This window comes from Anolis carolinensis, chromosome 1 (genome assembly GCF_035594765.1).
Source record: "Anolis carolinensis isolate JA03-04 chromosome 1, rAnoCar3.1.pri, whole genome shotgun sequence".
Classification (NCBI taxonomy): Eukaryota; Metazoa; Chordata; class Lepidosauria; order Squamata; family Dactyloidae; genus Anolis; species Anolis carolinensis.
Genome location: NC_085841.1, coordinates 60464930 through 60485170, shown reverse-complemented (window position 1 = coordinate 60485170; position 20241 = coordinate 60464930). Strand labels below are relative to the sequence as shown.

Sequence of the window (20241 nt, the reverse complement as noted above, 5' to 3'; positions counted from 1 at the left end):
AGAATACTTTTCTCCAACCAGTTTCTACATTCTGCCAATGCAAAAAAAAATATGGGAAAAATATACTTACAGCAGGGTGAAACACATTGATAGCTTGAACTGAAGCTTTCCCTTTTTGCTTATACCCAAATACTAAATCAATCCAGTGACAGATTGTCTGGGAAACATGATCAGACTCTAAAGCTTGACGGTGGATCAGGATAAAAAGTCGGGGGTCATTTCGAGCCCATGGTGGGAGGTTCACGTGGTTTACCCGTTCACCGTTTTGGCGTACCCCAAAATCAAATCCTATAAAAATAGGCAGTAGTTTATACTATCTGGTTTATAATTGTATAGCTGATAGAATACACATTTCACTATTCGCATTAAAGCATTATAGATATTATATTATTACACTATAGTTTTATGTTCTTTATTTTTATTTTTATGTTGTGAGGCTAGCAGGGAAGAAATGAATGAATTATTTGCCTGTTCGTTTGTTTATCCCTTAAGTTCCTAAAAATCCTAAAGATACCAGATACAATCTAAAACCCAGTGCCGTAGATTACATTTCAGAAGAAACTGGCAAGACCACTTTTGGATATTCCTTGCCTAAGAAATTTTAAATTAATGGGGACACCATAAACTGACAGGCAACTTGAAGGCACAGATAAGAGTACTACACTCTTGTATTCAACTTATATTCCTAACATTCCATTCAGATACATCAATACAAAATTATAATAGAATTTACATTCCCAGCTATTCCTCACAATTGGATGAATGTTATAAATGAAAATGGTTTCCATTGAGTTTATCCTAAACAGAGCTTTCTGGATCTTAACCAATGAAGATTTTCAGTAGTTCAAAAAGAGAACTCAGGGCAAAAGTCACTAGTATTAAATGAATGAATCAGATCATATACAACGCTAAACATATATACAGACTCTGGGGACATGAATTTATATTGCCAATCCTCCACTATGGCTGCAAGGAGATAGCTAAAGTAGAAGCAGATTCTTTCTAAATGCAGTTTGTTACTGTGCCTCTACAGTTTTAGTGGGGAGATTAAGTGGCACAGGATCAATGACGTTCTATGCCACAGCGATGGAACAGAAGTTACTCACATTGGTAACAGAGGTAGGGTCAAAAGGAAAGGGAGGTAATTAATAATAAAAAATTATTGTTGTTGCTGTTTTGTTGTTAGCAGAAACCTTGATAATTGGTGGATACGTATCTCCCTCTATGAACCACCTCGGTGGTTCACCAATTGTAGCTCCTCAACTGTGGAACTCCCTCCACAATGAAATTAGATCAGCACCCTCTCTTCTGGTCTTCAGGAGAATGATAAAAACTTGGCTATGGGATCAGGCCTTTGGGCAATAAGCAATAAAAGGAATGATCAGAGATTATGTGTTATAGTGATTGCTATTGGAATGGTCCTGGACTTTGATTTTTGGATTATGTGATTTTAATGTTTAAATTAATATGTTTTTAACTTTATGTTTTAATGTTAATGTTATTGTGTTTTTATGATTCAATCGATAGTTGTATTTTATTATTGCTGTTTAGGCATTGAATTTTGTCATAATATGTTTGGAAACCGCTTTGAGTAACCCATCCGGGGGTGAGAAAAACAGTATACAAGTTAAGCCAATAAATAAATAAATAAATAAATAAATAAATGATGGGATAGGAAAGGCACTATGGGAAGGATAGCTTGGGAAACTACTGGTTGAAAAGGCAGTTATTTCTAAACCCTCCCCTCCAACAGTGGCTCATTCCAGACACTGAAGAAGTAGGCAGCTCTGGATACAAGCAGCTTCCTGTGAAAGACACGTACTTGGCAATCTGCAGGGTGTTCTGGTCTGCTAGAAATTAAACAGGGCCTCAGGTTATTATTATTTTTGATATTGGTTCAATATTTTCTCAACATACCTTCTCTATTAACTAAGAACTCGGGAAGATAGAAAAATTCTGGAATCAGCTCCTTTACATCTGTCATGGATTCATATGATGAAAGGCGCCAAGTTGTATTGGTGGAGTGGAAGGTTCTGTCTGGTATATCAAAACTCTGATCTGTAGAATAAAACCATATCAAGCTGAAGAAAGCAGTAGGTCCTCCTAATTATACATTAAGGGATCCTTGCAATGGTGAAAACAGAATACATATAGATTAATTTTATCTTAGCATGTATATATAAAGCAAATTTACCTTGATATGCTAAAAACATCTTTGTAAAAGGAGGCATTCTAACCAGGAAATGCAGCACTGTCCCACTATTGGAATAATGAGATCCATAGTGATAAGGCTGCACAGGTGGCATTGGGTCATCTTCTCTAGCTCCTTTACGGTACTCGTCTTCTAAATACTAGAACAGGAAGAACCCACAAAATAAAGGTTAATTTCTCTCCAAGAAAGAATTGGCATTGCTTATCTACACCAATATATTTATTTGAAGCATTTAATATTATTCTTTGTAACCACTAATTTAATAAAGGTGAAAGACATTATGATAAATATCCAAGTATCAGATAAAGTTAAGGACAAATAGATGTTCTATGTTAGAAATGTGATTATCTTAAAAGGCTAGATCAAATGAAAAAGTCTTCACATGGTACAATAGGTTGGTGCAAACATCAATCCATGTGGGGAGCCACAATTCCTCTCAGTGAATTAATGTTTCACTTCTGAAAGCAAAGAAACAAAGAGAAAACCCTCTGAAGAAAATCACAAGAAGAAACAGTTCAGTAAGACACCAATTCTAAAGAAGTATAGGACTGAGAAAAACGGTAAAGCCACTTCCTTGCAGAAGCAGACTTGGATCAGTTTTATTCCATTCCAATTAATAGTTTAGCAAGCCTACAAGCAATTGGAACGTCCTGCATCCAATCCAGCTGCTATTTCAGTTATCTCAGAGGGGGAAAAGAACCAGCAGAATCTTCCCGACTGTCCTTCCTTTTTCCTTGTGTGTTATGTCTTATTTAGACTGTATGCCTGAGGGCAAGGAACTGTCAAATCAACAATTTGTAAGCAATTCTGACAGCATATTCAACTAAAGGGATGTGTATAAATGTGTATATATAATAGCCTAGAGCTTTCCAAACTGCGTATTGAGACACACTAGGAGGAGGAGGAAGGAGGAAACATGGAAGAGAACGAGAGCTAATAGAGGCATGGGGGGCATGGTGGGAAGGAACAGAATTAGAAGAGACCCTGCTCAAAGGGCATCTAGTCCAACCCTCCTTCGGCCAAGCAGGAAGACACAGTTAAAGCCCTCCCAACACACAGCCATCCAGCCTCTGTTCAAAAATTCCACTGGAAGAGACCCCCAAAGAGCATCTAGCCCAAGCCCCTTCTGCCAGGCTGGAACACATAATCAAAGCACCCCTGGATGGCCACCTAGCCTCTGATTAAAATTCTCTAGAGATATTTAATCACTACAGAAGTGCAATGCTGGTGCTGTACAAGTATAGGTACTGTTATAACTTTTATAATTTGCAGAATTGGTCGATTGAGTTGCAGTAATTACCACTAATTACTATTCCTTTTTACCTAAAATACGTGAGGTACGTGGAAATTACAAAAAAAAATTGCTGATTAAGTGCAATTGGAATAATTCCCATCCTGCCTTGATAAATGAATCCAATTTATTGCGAAGGGGATAAGATAACTACTAACTTGCATTTTAAAAAAGCAGATGGCAAATATATAGTCATGCATTCTACCTTTAACACAGACAAGGTATTTTTACATCAGCTAAGCAGCCAAAACTCTGTTACAGTCTGTTTTGTAATATTTAGTTTAAGACAACTGCACCTTGAAGCTGACTGAGTAGCTCAACAGTCTGAAAATGATTTGGAAAATGAGCAAACGCAGATAAGAAAAATATTCTGTAACGTCCTTCAAACAACACTGAGGTCAGTTGAGAAGATGTATGCAATGACCTTTTATCAAAGCCTGTTTAGAAAATAACACTGATTCACATTTTACTGACCTTCACTCATATAAAACCACAGCAAGAATGTACTAAAAGCATGGCTGTGGAATTCCCGTATATCAGATGCTAGGTTTGCCTCTTCTGATTTTTTTTTTCATGGAAAGACCTTTTGTTTACCTAGACTTTTGACTTAACTAGCCAATGAAACTTCCATCATCATGACGTTTTAAATGCCTTTTCAACTTTTTAAATGAATGTTTTTAATGCGATTGGGTTTTGTGTTTAATTTTTGTAGGATCCATTGCTTTATCTGTATTTGGTTTTATCATGTATGATGAGCTGCCTTGGGAGAATGACAGGATATACATTACAGAAATAATGATTACATGAAATGATAGGATAAATATTACCATACTTTGTAAGTGTCCACATAACGGTCTTCTTTTTCTTTGGATTGTACAGCTATTGGTTTGATTAGGTTTCTGGAATTATAAAAAAATTAACATGTTCTCAATTCCATAAGCTACCAATATTTACTGTAATTAAAAAATAGGATAATAAATGCAAATTAAATCGTTTGTTAAAACATTTCTTATACCTATAAACAGAAGGATCATTTAGGTCCAGTGTCTCACTAGTATAGTCGGAAAGTATAAAAGGAAATACTGGGTACTGCATGAGATCGTTGAAGGAACGGCCTGCATGTTTGTTTAAATGAGTGAGGTATTCAAAATTAGTAATCTGTCCAGTGTACCAGAGATGGGTCAATGCAGTAATGTTTCCATACTCCAAGAGATTGGGGAGATTGTTTGTTAAGATGTTGTGGTACACATCGTCACGCACCTAAAAAAAATTCAAAATATCATGTTTTTATCAAACTAAAAAAGATTTAGTCTTCTGAAGCACATACATTGTCAGTTGACCTCATTGTATTTCAGCACTTTAGCACATCCTTAAAATCTTAGTATGCATTACTTTCAACACACTTTAGGCAGTCATTCGAAATGGATAGCTAACAAAGTACACAATGCACACAGAAACAGTTCAAGTTATTTTATGGAATATCCCCAGTATGCAATTTATGAGCCAGCTTTAGAACACTGCATCCTCTAATAATGAAGGTTCACAATAATACCCCCAATAATTCATTTAATAGGAAAAATGTACCTTAGTCTTAGTCTTTTTGTTCAAACAACCCACTAAAAGAACCGGTTTTTATAAAGCATTCTCTTTGGTGTAACGGTGTTGAATGTTATTAACTTAATTTTGACTTTTTTGGAAAAAATATGTAACATTTTAATTAATAAGTGTTTTGATCAAGACCACTGCAGCAGTAATCTCAAGACTGCCAGAACAGAGAGTCATCCTATTCACTGAAACAAATGTGTTCTCTGTTAGCAACTGTTATTACATCAATGTCTGTAAATATTGTTCCAGTCTTAATTGGCACAAGGAGGTTAAACCCAATTGGAGTGGTTTACTTCTCCGTCATCTCAAGAAGGGACCAAATTTCACTGACTTTTACTCTAATGCTTTTAAATGGGATTAATTCTTTTCTTTTTTAAAATAGTTTTTATTGAATTTAAAATTTTTCATACAATAATTACTTTTATCACATAGCAGATATTTAATTTATCATACAATACTTGCATCATTCTTTTATATCTACTGTTGATTTATATCTACTACATCGTTAACATTTGTCTATCTATATTTCTTCACCACTGTGTATCCCACCCTCCCACCCCGAGCCATTTCTTATGCATTGTCTAACCAAAATCTCATTTCTTCCTGAGGCGGTAGCCCTCCATCCCTTTTTTGGAGTCCTTTCTCAATAAATTTCCCCCATACATCCTCAAAATCATTTTTTTCCATATCCCTCTTTTAACTTTTAATTTGCATGTTAGCTTATCATTTATTGCCAATTTCCATACTTCCTTATACCATTCTTCAATCTGTACATCTATTACTTTTCTCCAGTTCCTTGCTATAAGCAGTCTTGCTATTGTCAATAAATTTGTTATTGCTTCTTTTTCTTTTTTATCCATCTTATTGTTATTATATATTGATAATAATGCAATACCAGGGTTTCTTTCCAATTTGATGTTCATTATATCCTCTATCTCTTTAAATATTTTGTACCAAAATTTCCTTACTTATTTACAATGCCACCACATATGTATATATATTCCCACTTCCTGACAGCCTCTCCAGCAATTTTTTGGATGGTTTTTATTAATATTTGACATTTTTAATGGTGTTAAATACCATTTCCAAATTATCTTATAATAATTTTCTTTAACTCTTATTGATAAATTTTTCAAGTGCCTTTGTTTCCACAATTGCGACCATTCCATTTCATTTATTTTCATCTCTAACTCCTCCTCCCATAATTCCTTAAGAGTGGTATTTTTTCTCTCTCCTTCTTTTATTCCACCCAATATTCTATAGATTCTACCAGTTACACCTTTCATTTTTTTTATAATCATCTATATCCCTTCCATTTTGTATTATTTGTTCAAATTGGTTAGGTTCCTTCCCCTCTTTATTATTTTTTACCCAATTCTTATACCATTGCTCTAGCTGAACACCATGGAACCATGTCAATTTTATTTCCCCAAATTCCTCCTTTTATCTTTTCCTTCTTCATTCCCCTCTTAATCCAGTTCCCTATTTTGTCTAAGTTTTTTTCCCTTAATACTTTATCAAATATATTTTTTAAATTTTTTGGGAATTTCCTTTCCATTATAACTGGAATTATTCTTGAACCCTCCGGTATTAACTTTTTCTTATATTTAATCCATATGTCTAATACATTCTTTAACATTGGGTTTCCAATTTCCCTAATTTCCTTTCTTGTGAAATCCTTAAAAAATATATTCCGAATTTCTTCCTCTACTTTTTCAGAATCTATTTTTAACCATTCTATATCATCCTTGTTTATCATTCCTTCAATAACCAGTCTTAATCTATTAGCTTCATAATATTGTTTTATATTCTAAAATATGTTCCCATTCTTATCAAAAATCAAAACTGATTCCCACAACTGACAGCCACGCAACAGACTCGACATAAGATGAAAATCAAATAAAAAACCCTTGGTCATCATTCAGATACAAGTAGAACAATTATTTTTCCCTGCTTTGGCTAGCACAAAGCCTGAAATGTAGCAATGAGTCTATCATACTTTCTCTGTTCATTTTGGTACATATTAAATTGTACCAAAGTAGACATTTTGGTACATATTAAATGAAAACCTCTGATCCAAATTGCAAAATGGTTACCTTTGTGTTATCAAAAGCTAATAGCAAAGTTCTCCCATTGGTTAAAAATATTTCCACAGCATTGTCTCTTAGTTGCCACCAACGCTTATGGACTTCTTTAATTTCTTCAAATGTCCAAGAAAATGATGCTGGTTCTGTTTCTCCATGAAAACTCTGAATAAGGTAGAGCAAATTATGGTTATTAGCTTTAAAGTACAGCACATTACTGTTCTTAGACTCTAAAAGGGCATGATTTTAGAAATAATTTATTTGATATGTCAAATAGTTTCTAAACACACATTTTGGTAATAAAATTTATTATAAATTGTCATATTCATTAGTATTGTTATTGTTAATTCGATTGCTATTATTGATGTTATATTAGAACCAACAAACACCCAATACTTTCAGGGATTTTCAATTGGACTTGGAAAACCTATATGCAGCCCCAAAACGCCTTTTCTGCCTCTCCAACAATGTATCCCCTCCCCCAAGTATTTGTTAGCAAGAGTTTTGATCCACCATGAAAACTGATAGCAAACCACTCAAGGTACTAAACTCAATAAAGAAGGTTATTGACTATGGCACTGACTCTCCTACTGTCTATTTAAATGAGGTAGTCAATACATACTCAAGAACCAATATTATATCAAAATCAATTTAAATAGATTGGATGGTATTCTGCATGTAAATTTATTTATTTATTTATTTATTTACTCACTATTTATATACCCCATCTTTCTCTATCCTGAAGGGGACTCAAGGCAGCTTACATTGAGGCAATTATTCAATGCTTTGAACGAGTGGTTCCCAAACTATTTGGCCTACCGCCCCCTTTCCAGAAAAAATATTACTTAGAGCCCCCTGGAAAGGGGGGCATGGCTTAGAGGGGTGGGCGTGGCCTCCTGCTCAAGAGGGTGGGGCTGAGCCTCTCCCCTAGTCCAAGATGCAGGGTTGGGAGTGGGAGGGGGAGGTGGACGGGGCCACAAATGGGCAGCCAGGACTGGGATGGGTGGAGTTACGAGCTCTGAGGGAGGGCTGAGCTTCTATCCCTGTTCTGCGGCGCCTGCCAGGACACAGGGGGTAGGGCTGGAGGAGGGTGCGGGCCCTCTTCCCAAGTGCCTGATGGGGCTGAACCTCTATACCCCGCCCCCATGTTCTAACAAGCACCTCAGGGGAGGAATATAGAGGCTCAGCCCTGTCTTGTGCTCTTGGGAAGAGGCCCCACCCCCGCCCCACCCTTTAGTCCTAAAAGGCCTCTCAGGAGAGGTATAGAGGCTCAGCCCTGTCTCAGGCTCTTGGAAGGAGGCCCCACCCCCTGCCCTAGCTCAGACCTCTGTGTCCCAACAAGCGCCTCAGGAGAGGTATAGATTCTCAGCCCTGTATCAGGCTCTTGGAAAGAAGCCACACCCCTCCCCTGGCCATGCCCCTGTGTCTTAATAGGTGCCATCACCGCCCCCTGGATCGCTTCAGCGGCCACCAGGGGGCGGTAGCGCCCACTTTGGGAATCACTGCTTTAAACACATAAAATCCCAAAAATTACAGTTAAAATTATATTAAATTAAAACATATTAAATATTTAAAAACATTACACTCCATAATTAAAATCATGCCATCCATAATTTAATTAAAGTTATTTGAGTGTTGAAAGATTTCATTAGTAGATAATTAATGAATGTGGGAATTAATAATGAAATTTAAATGAAATATGAAAATAAAATAGAAACAAAAAGGTGGTTTATTTTCATCAGTGCTGTGCATTTGTTTCATTCTAAATATGCTAAGCTCTCCTTGGTTCTTGAGTGTGTGGTCCTCACTTTCGCAATCTGAAAAGTGCTTGCCGGTTCCATAGCAGTAGCCCACCCTTGCTTTAAACAAGAAACATTTTTTTTCATAAAGGTATCCTGGCTGCACTCATGGCAGCTGATTTAAAGAAATCTTTGCCTGAAAAGTGAAACAGTTGCCTTGGGCATAATTCTTTGAGCATAAAATACATTCAGGGTTTTGAATTTTTTAAAAAGGAAGTTTACTTCTGAAATATTCACAAAGGAAATGTAATTATCCTAATTACATAACACATGGAAAAACAGTTCTGACTCCTCGGGATTCTTAAAACAAATTATTATTGGAATTCCACTGAAGATCAATTCACAGCTTTCACTTACTGAGCTTTCTACTGTATCAGAAGCATTGTCTTCCACAAAGTACATTCCACATTTGCCTGTACAATTAAAGAGGAGTATTTTAGAAACACATGATGTGCTGTGTGTTTTAAAAGCCTGCTTTGTGCAATGCAAATTTACTAAACAAGGTATATAACCAGGAAGTAAACCATTGTCAATAAACTGACTTAAAAATATTTTTACATTAGATTTTTGACAACTGAATTCTTTAAAACAGTAACTAAACTGTGTTTATTATACTAAATGTGCTCTCCAACTATAAAACTCTTAAATTACTTATTTCTTCCATACTTTAAAATCTGAGTTGATAATACTTATAGACAGGTCCTAGATAATAAAACTACAATGAGAGACGCATGAACTAGTAAGATCATGCTAGAAATGCCACAGGAAACAGCAAACAAGTATACTGTATGACAGGAATTGATCCAGCAGCTGTAACAGCAGTATATTAGTTGAAAGAGGTACAAAATTGTGTAAAATAAATTACAGTACAATAGAAAAGATCCCTTCTTCAAAACCAGCTGACTTTGCCCTATTCCTTCACTCTCCCCCTTCTTTATCAATTTCATGAATTACTTAGGTTACTGCCCACCACACTTCTCTTTCTGAATAGCTGCTGCTGCTGGGACACCGTGGTATAGGACCCTCAGCTGTCAGAATAAGTAGCGAAGCACACAGCATTCTGTCTTTTTCAAAAATTATTAATACAACAGATGACAATATTTTCTGCCCTTGAGTGGAAGATTAGTCCCAGTTCCTTTGGGTCCTAGAAACAGCAGTTCATCAATAAAGAATAATGGAGAATACAAAAGGAAAATTAAAAAAGAACTGGTATAAAAGAACAGAACATTGAAAAAAGAGCAAAGACATAAATATCTAAATTGCAATAACTGGTCACATTTAACAGTTCTTGCTTTATCATCTCTTTATAAACCTTCACTGAAGCATCAATCTCAGATATTTAGACAAAAATATTAGCCGGTTTGTAGGGTAAGACTAGACATGATATTAAATGTGGATGCATTTAACAATATTTCATAACTTTCTTCTGACAAACAGCTGTAGGGCTAGAGGCTATGGCTAACATTCTGTCCAGATCCAAATAAAATCCCAACTATCAAGGCTACTTTTAGACTTGCAAGGGAGTCCTCTATTGACACCAATTTTATTGGCATTTCATCAGGAAGATCATTACCACAGAATGTATCTGGGGCACTGCAGCCAGGGTTCTAATTACTCACTGTTACATGGTTGTTATTTAGAAGAAACTGGACACTTTAATCATGAGCTGAACACCATATCCAAACAACAGGTACATTATTGTATCTAATAATGTCTATGTCCTTCTGCTTATGTGATTGTTTTAGTCAATCGTTATGTTTTTTGTTTTTAATTCTTATAGCGTTTTATAGTGTTTTCAGTGCTTTATCATCTCTTTATAAACCTTCACTGAAGCATCAATCTCAGATATTTAGACAAAAATATTAGCCGGTTTGTAGGGTAAGACTAGACATGATATTAAATGTGGATGCATTTAACAATATTTCATAACTTTCTTCTGACAAACAGCTGTAGGGCTGCATCCACATTGTACAATGTTTTATGCTGATTTTATATTGGAAACCGCCTTGAGTCCCTTTCGGGAGAGAGGGCGGTATACAAATAAACTTTTACTTACTTACTATGTCTAGTTAATTTCTCCTCAATCACAACCATGTGGTGATCATCAATCAGGTTCTGGACAAAAGTGCCCTCAATGTATCCCACTTCATCTGTATATCCAGGGCATTAGAAGACCCTCTTCACAAATAAAACACAGCTATGTAAGAACCCTATTTCATAACACTAGTGAAAACAGCTTTCTTACCTAGTAGCAATTCCCCAGGAGTCTCTCTAGATGGTGCCACATTGATACATCTTCGATTAACTCTGTAATGATATACAAAACTAGTTTTTATGGATACCTAACACATATTTGAAACTACTTTTCTCAAAATATGTTAACAGCACACCATCTGTGTTCCAGAATTTCAAATATGCCATTAAGAATCAATGCATTGGTGCAATGCATTGATTCTTAATAGAATATTTGACTAGACAAATTTTCTATTTATCATGGACTAGAATCTGTCACAATTTTAAGACAGATTCTGGTTGAAACATCACACTTTAGGACAGTGTTCTCCAAATTTTAGTCTTCCAGACATTTTAGACTTCAACTTCAACTACAGGCTAAGCTGGCTAAAGCTTCTGGGAGCGGAAATCCAAAACAACTGAAGAAGCAAACTTTCGGAACCATTATTTATGGGAATTAAAGAACAGATTATTTTGAAAGTCACATCTATTTCCTTACTAATACTCCAGAATAGAGTTTGGACATAACTAAGCTATTACTGACTCACAAGTTTTCTAACAGCATGGGTTAACTCATTAGATTTCCTTGTTAACTCTAAACACTATACTTCAACAAGTTAATTATTTCGACAATGTTATAATTTATTAGAGTGGATGGTTTTTCCTCAGGCAAATTCAGCAAAACAGGAAGACCTAAGGCAAATAAGGATTAGGGTTTGGGGAAATGTATCATACAGCTCTCTTGTTGGACAGCAAAACTCAGGAAATGAACGACTGGGGAGCAAGTGAGACTGGGGAGTAATTGAAGAAGAATAGAAAAGAAGAAAATAAGAGTCCTGGCATAGACTGGGAGGGGATTGGGCCCTGATTGGTTTACTTAGCCCTTGAACAAACACGGCACTTCAAAAATGTCAGGGTCTTTAAGCCTACAAGACTCTCAGAAATCCCAGCGAGTTTATCAGCTGTTAAGGAATTGTGGGAGCTGAAGTCCAAAACACCACTGATCTAATTCTTCTATGGACAAGTTACAGAGATACACAAATATGGTTAGAGAAAAAACATTTTAAGCAGAGGATCCAATATGCCAAGAAACATGGGAGGTACCATCAGACATTTCTACACTGCTGAAAGGTATATTACAAACAATGACTGATAATTAATAGCAATTTTAACTGGCAATAACCCTGTTCACTAAGTCTTACTATTGGCAATTAAGTCTGCCTGACATGAAATTCCATAATGTTATTATTCCATCACTCACCTAACTCTAGTAGGGGAAGATGAAGAAAATTATTTCCTAGTCACTTGGAAATTATTCATAATTACATAGGCAACCAGGCAAGTAGGTACTTAGAATCTTACAGAATGCTAATTTGTTTTTAAATAATTGCTTTCTTACTTCTTTCACTTTCCATAAAACAAAACAAAACAAAACAAAACATTGAAGTGCCCTAAAGTCCACCTATATTTAAGCTCAATATAATTCAAACTGACCTTATATGCTCACTGGCAGCTTTATCTTTTACAGTAGATGAGTGAGAGGAATGTGCTTTGTCTTCAGAGAGGTAAGCCAGAGGAGGTTTAATCATCTCTGTTAAGGTACAAAGCAATACAAAAACTTTAATGCTTTCATATTTTCAGAGAAAATGAATGACAGAAAATAGTAAAAATTACCTTCTGACTTTTGTCTGTCTTTAAGAAGATACTTATTTGGAATAGTTAAGTAGCACCTCTGCAAACGTCGTCTCTCTCTGTTAGGGCCTTCTGTTGGATCTAGTTGCCAAGATGTAGGATAAGATGCAGGGTCATACCAGAGTGCTCTGAGAGTAGAAGAAGTTGACAAATGATAAGACACAACATCAGTCCTCGCTTAAGATAGTGCTACAACATGCAGAACATCCAGATCTTTCTGATATTACTTTAGGATTAAACAGCTTAGTTCCGAACAGCCTTAAAAGATGATCACACATTCAATATGTTCAGTTAAACTAGAAACAGATAAGAAAAACATAATCCCTTGCCCAGAGATGTAAAGCTGGAGATGGTAATAGTTTTGGAGCACTATCAACTTGATCTGGCTTTCACTGACCTGCATTAAACTAGGAGTACTGCTGACATTTGTCATTTTGTTCATATCCTACAAACTTAACTGATCCTGACTTTTTCAGATATGTAAACAAAAATCCACTAACAATATTTGTTTCTTTGAAGAACAGGTTTACTCTTTGTAGAACAGATTTATTCCTTGTAAACACTGAATATGTAAAAGTACTGTACAAATAAAGCAACAGTAACCAAGACACTTTAGATGCCTAGTTTAATAAACACTACATTAAGTAGTTAATACATTAGCAAACATTATCTACGTATATTTCAAGATTTCCCCTTTTTTACTTTTTAAGATAGCAACAGCCACCACTCATGCTTCGAAAGGCAGATAATTACTGTGAAGTGGCTTACCTATCATGTGTAAGCTGCTGAATAAGCTCCTGCCAGTGCCTGCTGGCACTTAGGTCTGTTTTATACATCCCTCTGATGTGCTGAATCACCTTCTTTCTTTCCATTCCCTGGGACAGAGACACAGCCTGGGTGATGTCGCCAGCTATTTTAGAAATATCCTTAGACTTTACATCCAAGCGCTGAAAGAGACTGAATGAGGATATCAGTTTAAAAGGCAATTCCCCTGATTAACTAATGACAAATAAATAAAGCCACTATTAACAGCATAAACTACCATATTTACTTGAATCTAATGCTCACCTTTCCCCCCCTTTCCAGTCTTTGTAAACCCCAAACCCTCTTAAAATTGCAGGACTTGTCTTGTGATGATAAAGGTAAACAAGGAGTTCCCCCAATTCAGGAACAAGAAGATGAAAAGCTGTTTTTTTTTAAACTTTTATAAGACAAATATTAAATTATAGTGCTGCGAAACCAGATGGATAGTATCAACATAGTCTTTATATATATAAACCAACTATTTTGTGTTTTGGAGCCTAAGACACAATACAAAACTAATAAAACAAAATTTAGCTTGAAAAAGCCTTGTTTCCTTTTGCTCTTTGCTTACAAGCACCAACACCATTGTAATTGAGCCCGGGGTAACAAAAGATGTTGACAAAAACATAGGTGCTCTAAGCAGCTATTAATACAAAGTCAATCTCATTTCCTCCCTCTAATGCATAATAATTCAATCTATGATGTTTCCTAATATCTGTTCTCTGTTTCACACCATCAATTGATACAGATGTAAGAAAATAAACAGTGCAGCAAGCCATATATTCATTTCATTCCCATAAATTATCAGGCATTTGGAAAGGGAATACTTTGGTGCTCCTTTCAGTATAAGTGCCTTTTATGATCAGTAAAAAAAAAAAAAGGTAATAACTTACGTTTGCCGGTTATTAGCCATAGTTTTCTCCCAAGCAGCTTTGTTTATATCTTCTTCTGTCTCATATTTCTTTTGGTCCTGACAACAGTATATATTTACTATTTCTATTATTTTCCTATTTCTTCATGTTACTTACATTATGAAATATGGATTTTACATAATTATATAACCACCTACAATTTTATTTGCATCATACGCATATTGCACACATCTCAAGAAATTAAGAGGCTACTTGCTGAAATTACTATTTTCTATTATGTATAAACATATCCGAAACTGGAAGGCACATATATGCACATGAACAAGACATGCAGGGGCTCTAATGATGGTAAAGGTTAATACAGTAGAGTCTCACTTATCCAACATTCGCTTATCCAACGTTCTGGATTATCCAACGCATTTTTGTAGTCAATGTTTTCAATATATTGTGATTTTTGGGTGCTAAATTCATAAATATAGTAATTACTACGTAGCATTACTACATATTGAACTACTTTTTCTGTCAAATTTGTTGTATAACATGATGTTTTGGTGCTTAATTTGTAAAATCATAACCTAATTTGATGTTTAATAGGCTTCTCCTTAATCTCTCCTTATTATCCAACATATTCGCTTATCCAATGTTCTGCCGGCCCGTTTATTTTGGATAAGTGAGACTCTACTGTATGCAACTGACATGATGATCACAGATGTCAAGCACAGAGGAATATTAGTATAGAAAGTGATCATAAAAATGTACGCACCTCTTTCATAGCTTTTATGAGATCTGGCTTTGGTGGTGCATTGACAGGAATATATTTGTAACCACAAAGTTTTAATGCATTCATAAATGCTCCCACTAATAATTTCTCCTCATTAGTTAGTTCATCCTTGTGGTTATGAATTAATTCAAATAAATAGAGAGACAACTTGGGCCCATGCTGTAAAATGTAATACACAGAAACAGATAATTTGATAATTCACACACATCTGATTTTCACAGGTAGTATCACAAATCTTGTTACATGCATCCAAGAAGTTTTGTCTCAAACAGCAAGCAGTTCACTATGTAACATGTCCAAACATTTTGCTATTAGGAAACTGGAAGGAATTTGTAATATAACTTTATGGTTTCTTGTTCTAAAAGATATCAAAAATCTCATTGAATCAGAATATACAAAACTGCCAGTGAAAATGACAAAAAGAGAATCAAGTTATTGTGAAAACATCTGATTAATGTTGTACATATATAACTGGAATCACTGTGCTTATGTGAGCGATAATGGGTGGGACGGACTGATTCAATCTTGAAAATATTCACCACCTCCTCAGTTGGCAGGATTGTCGCTTGGGATATTTCTCAATTCCCACATGGTGGCTACAACCCTCGAGTGCGTTTTCCAGCTTTGTTTGACTCTCTAATTGTGCTTAGTTACAGAGAGTTACCGTAATTACTATAATAGTTTGTTATCAGGACCAATTCAAACTGCTTATTTTGATTTTTAAGATCTCTACAGTCCAAGTGTATAAGATCTGGCTAAATGGCTCTTATGAAAAATATCATAATCCCTGGAGGAAAATATACCATCTATGAAGAATAAAATGTTCTCTGGGAGCCCTGAACTGTCCTCCAAAGCACATGAATGTTTTGTAGAATAAATCAAGCAAAGTTAAGCAAAACATAGCATACTTAGGTAAAGTGAAAATCCAAACAAGTATTTTTTTGATTTGTCATGACCGTGTTCATAAAAGGAACATTTTATCCAATAAATTTTGTCGCCCCATAATTTGCTCCGAGAGCAAATCTTATGGAAGTTTTTTTAATGTATTGTGCTGATTTCACCTATAAGAAGTGTTGTAAAGCTTACTTGCAAAGTCGGACTTAGACAATCTCTCAAAATTTCTTGCTGATTAATTTCCATTAAAATTTCCAGTGTTTGCTTTCTTTCTTGTAGACAGCGTTTTGGAGACAAAGCATACACAAGCAGTCTTCCAAGCTGTGTTCGAAATGTATCCTTGCAGGACAAGACAATTCGCTTCCACTGTTGCTTTGGAGTGCTTATCCGACTGGTACCCTAAACAATGAAGAGTGAAATTCTCTTATCAGTTGCTTCTCCCTAACCGTATAAATTTAAGCTCTAACGAATCATAGAGTTAGAAGAGACCACAAGGGCCATCCAGTCCAATCCCCTACCATGCAGGGACACACAATCAAAGCACTTCTGACAGATGGCCTTCCAGTCTCTGCTTAAAAACCTCCACCACACTCCAAAACAGCATAGTTCACTGCCGAAAATGGTATCTTACTGGACTGATGTTGGCAGATGGGAGTAGGTGATACTGTTTTACAATAGTTCTGTTCCTACCTCCAAGGTAGGTTCAAGAGGGTGACACTGGAGTAAGACTGCTGAGCCCCATGGCTACAAGGCTGTGCAGTGCCACAGGGTTCAATCTTGTCTCCTATACTATTCAACATTTATATGAGGCCACTGGGAGAAACATTATGTGTTTTGAGGCTAGGTGTCATCAGTATGCAGAACTTCTCATCAGAGTTGGCTAAGGCTGGAGAACTGCCTGGAGGCTGTAATGGGCTGGATGAAGGTGATTGAATCCTAAAAAGAGAACAGCTTTGTGGAGTGGTGGATCTAAAGTTTGAAAACTGGGTAGGGCACATGCCTTGGATGAAGGGTGCACTCCCTCTATGGTGAAAAATCTGGGATTACTCATAGATCCATTCTTGTCACTTGAGGCCCAGATAAACTTGGTGGCTCAGCAGGCTTAAGGCCAATTTCAACTGGTGCAGTAGTTATTAGAGTTGGGCCCGAATCCTGTTTCATCTGTTTCTTTTGTGGTTTTGTACCATTCAGTCTATTTGGATGGCACGGATTGGTACAACCCACTCTGGAACAAAAGAAGCAGCGAAACGGAAAAGAAAGAGGGGGAACAGTAGCTATTTGGTCAGCTGATTTTTGGCTCTTGGCTGTAGGCCCTGACTGGCAGGGTCTACAGCCAAGCCTCGGGCCCACTTAGATGTAGGCCCTGGCTGGCAGGCCCTGGCGCTTTGCCACCCAAGGCTCAAAAAATCTTTGGGTTTTTTTCAGACCTTGGACAGAAAAGCTCATTTGTATAGGCACCCGTTTCCATAAGCGGCAGACAGAAACGGAAACAGGGTCATACAAATGATACAAATAGAAACGGGTAGTAATTCCATACAAATACTCAAGACTACTAGATATGGCCTTTCCTGGACAGGAATAGCTTACCAATAGTAGTCCATGCATTGGTAATTTCCCAATTAAACTACTGCAATGTACTTTAAATGGGACTGCCCTTAACAATGACTCTGAAGGTTTATGCAAAATGTAGCACCTAGACTGCTCATGGGATTCCACTCGGATATTATACAGCATCAGTTCTGAAGGAAATACACCGGCTGCCAATATACTTCTATTTTGAGTTCACAATACTTCTGATATAATGAAAAACACTAAGCAGTTTGGGACACAGATACACAAAAGACCACTTTTCTATATACAGATCTACCCAAAAATTGAGATCTATTGGAGGGAATATCTCCATCATCAACAGGGAAATGTATTACAGAATGATATGGGGAAAGGCTACTTCTATGTTAACACTCTGTGGAATTCCTTCTCTCTGGTTAGTACTAGAATCATTCTGGCTAAAACTTGGCTTTCTATTAAAAACATGTTTTATGTTTTTATTATTCAAGACTGCTTTAATTGATTATAAATTGTATGTTGTTAATTTAATTTTTTAATATATATGTTAAACTATAGTAATGATTTATTGTTTTTAATTGTTTTAAGCCACACCCTGAGATCATTGGCTAAAGGAAAAGATGTAAACATTTTAATAAAGTAAATAAATAAAATGAATGAAATTGTTCTTTGAAATTACAGTAGAGTCTCACTTATCCAAGCTAAGTGGGCTGGCAGAAGCTTGGATAAGCGAATATCTTGGATAATAAGAAGGGATTAAGGAAAAGCCTATTAAACATCAAATTAGGTTATGATTTTACAAATTAAGCACCAAAACATCATGTTAGACAACAAATTTGACAGAAAAAGTAGTTCAATGTGCAGTAATGTTATGTTGTAATTTACGAATTTAGCACCAAAGTATCACGATATATTGAAAACATAGGCTTAGATAATCCAGAAGCTTGGATAAGCGAGGCTTGGATAAGTGAGACTCTACTGTATTTTGATTTTATGCATTAAAATATAATGCAAACAATTTAATGAAATTAGATACTCTTGACAATTACTTTAAAATAAGATTACATTTCCCCTCATTCCCTCCCCTCAATATACACCACATACTTGGTTTACAAAAATAACTAAAACAACATTTAAAAAAAACCACAGCAACAACCATAAAATCAGGTTTGGATTGGAAAACTGAGAATTTTTTTATGCTGCATTCAAAAGAGAGAGAAACTTCCAAGATCAGTCATATTGTGTTTCTAAAAAAACGTATTTACTTTTACAGATCAAAAAAATCTAACAGAAGAATAGAAAAGCAAAGAGTAGAACACACATGCTCAGAGTAAGTAAGCAGGTTAGAGGTAGGGGAGACAGTGCATTTCAGGAGATAATACCAAACATGGTTACTTACAACTGATAATCCAATTCCTTCGATCATTATTTTAAACATTTCTTTCAAAAAAGGATTTTTATAAGTAGGTAACTCCTGTTGGTCCTCTTTATCTGTCTCGTCCAATTGTGAAACTGAAATTCTCCTTTGGACAGAGCCTTCTATCATATGAAGATAGCTCTCAGAAAGTTCTGCAATGTTTAAACAGCATTATTAGGTCAGCACCTCATCAGGCTAATCCAATTCAGACTACTAATAATGTATGCAGGGAAGATTATAAGCACACTTTTATAAAAATATTTCCCTATATTGTTTTTTCTATTTACAACTAGCTTTGGGACCCGGTGGTGCCCGGGTTATTAGAATCCTTGCAAACCGCCTTCTACCTGTCTCAGAAGACACCCACCCAGAATGGCTTCCAGCCCTCCAGAAGAAGAGTGGACATGATCTTCACTGTATGACAACTCCAAGAAAAATGCAGAGAACAAAATCATGGCATTTATTGACCTTGCAAAGGCATTCTACACAGTGAATCGCAGTGCTCTCTGGACCATCCTCCAAAAAATCGGGTGCCCTGAAAAAATTTATGAACATCCTGCAGCTCCTCCACAATGACATGATGGCAACAGTCTTGGACAGCAATGGCTTCCAAAGTGACCCATTTAAGGTGGAATCAGGTGTCAAACAGGGATGTGTTATTGCTCCAACCTTATTTTCCATCTTTATCGCTATGATACTTCATCTTGTTGATGGGAAGCTTCCCACCAGAGTGGAAATCATCTATCGGACAGATGGCAAGCTATTTAACCTCAGCAGACTAAAAGCCAAAACCAAGGTCACAACACCTGTTATAGAACTCAATATGCCGATGACAATGTATTCAGAAGAAGACTGCTGGACTGGCCAAATGCCTGATCACCATCTCCCAAAGCAGTTACTATACTCCCAACTCAAGAATGGAAAATGAAATGTTGGTGGGCAGGAAAAGAGATTTAAAGATGGGCTTAAAGCCAACCTTAAAAACTGTGCCA

General features: G+C 36.1%; 1 protein-coding gene across 6 annotated transcripts in view; it reads right to left on the bottom strand.

Moving 5' to 3' along the window:
- Positions 1–20241, bottom strand: part of lyst (lysosomal trafficking regulator) — a 128164-nt gene that overhangs the window by 34692 nt on the left and 73231 nt on the right. For all 6 annotated transcript variants that reach the window (XM_062975305.1, XM_062975314.1, XM_062975317.1 and 3 more), the window contains 15 exons: positions 19232–19401; positions 16459–16665; positions 15355–15531; positions 14613–14689; positions 13684–13872; positions 12898–13043; positions 12718–12814; positions 11237–11298; positions 9349–9404; positions 7205–7357; positions 4519–4763; positions 4336–4402; positions 2195–2351; positions 1918–2058; positions 71–288 (listed from right to left, as the gene is read on the bottom strand). In XM_062975305.1, coding sequence (XP_062831375.1) covers positions 71–288; positions 1918–2058; positions 2195–2351; positions 4336–4402; positions 4519–4763; positions 7205–7357; positions 9349–9404; positions 11237–11298; positions 12718–12814; positions 12898–13043; positions 13684–13872; positions 14613–14689; positions 15355–15531; positions 16459–16665; positions 19232–19401 — 2162 coding nt within the window. The remainder of the gene's footprint in view (positions 1–70; positions 289–1917; positions 2059–2194; positions 2352–4335; positions 4403–4518; positions 4764–7204; positions 7358–9348; positions 9405–11236; positions 11299–12717; positions 12815–12897; positions 13044–13683; positions 13873–14612; positions 14690–15354; positions 15532–16458; positions 16666–19231; positions 19402–20241) is intronic.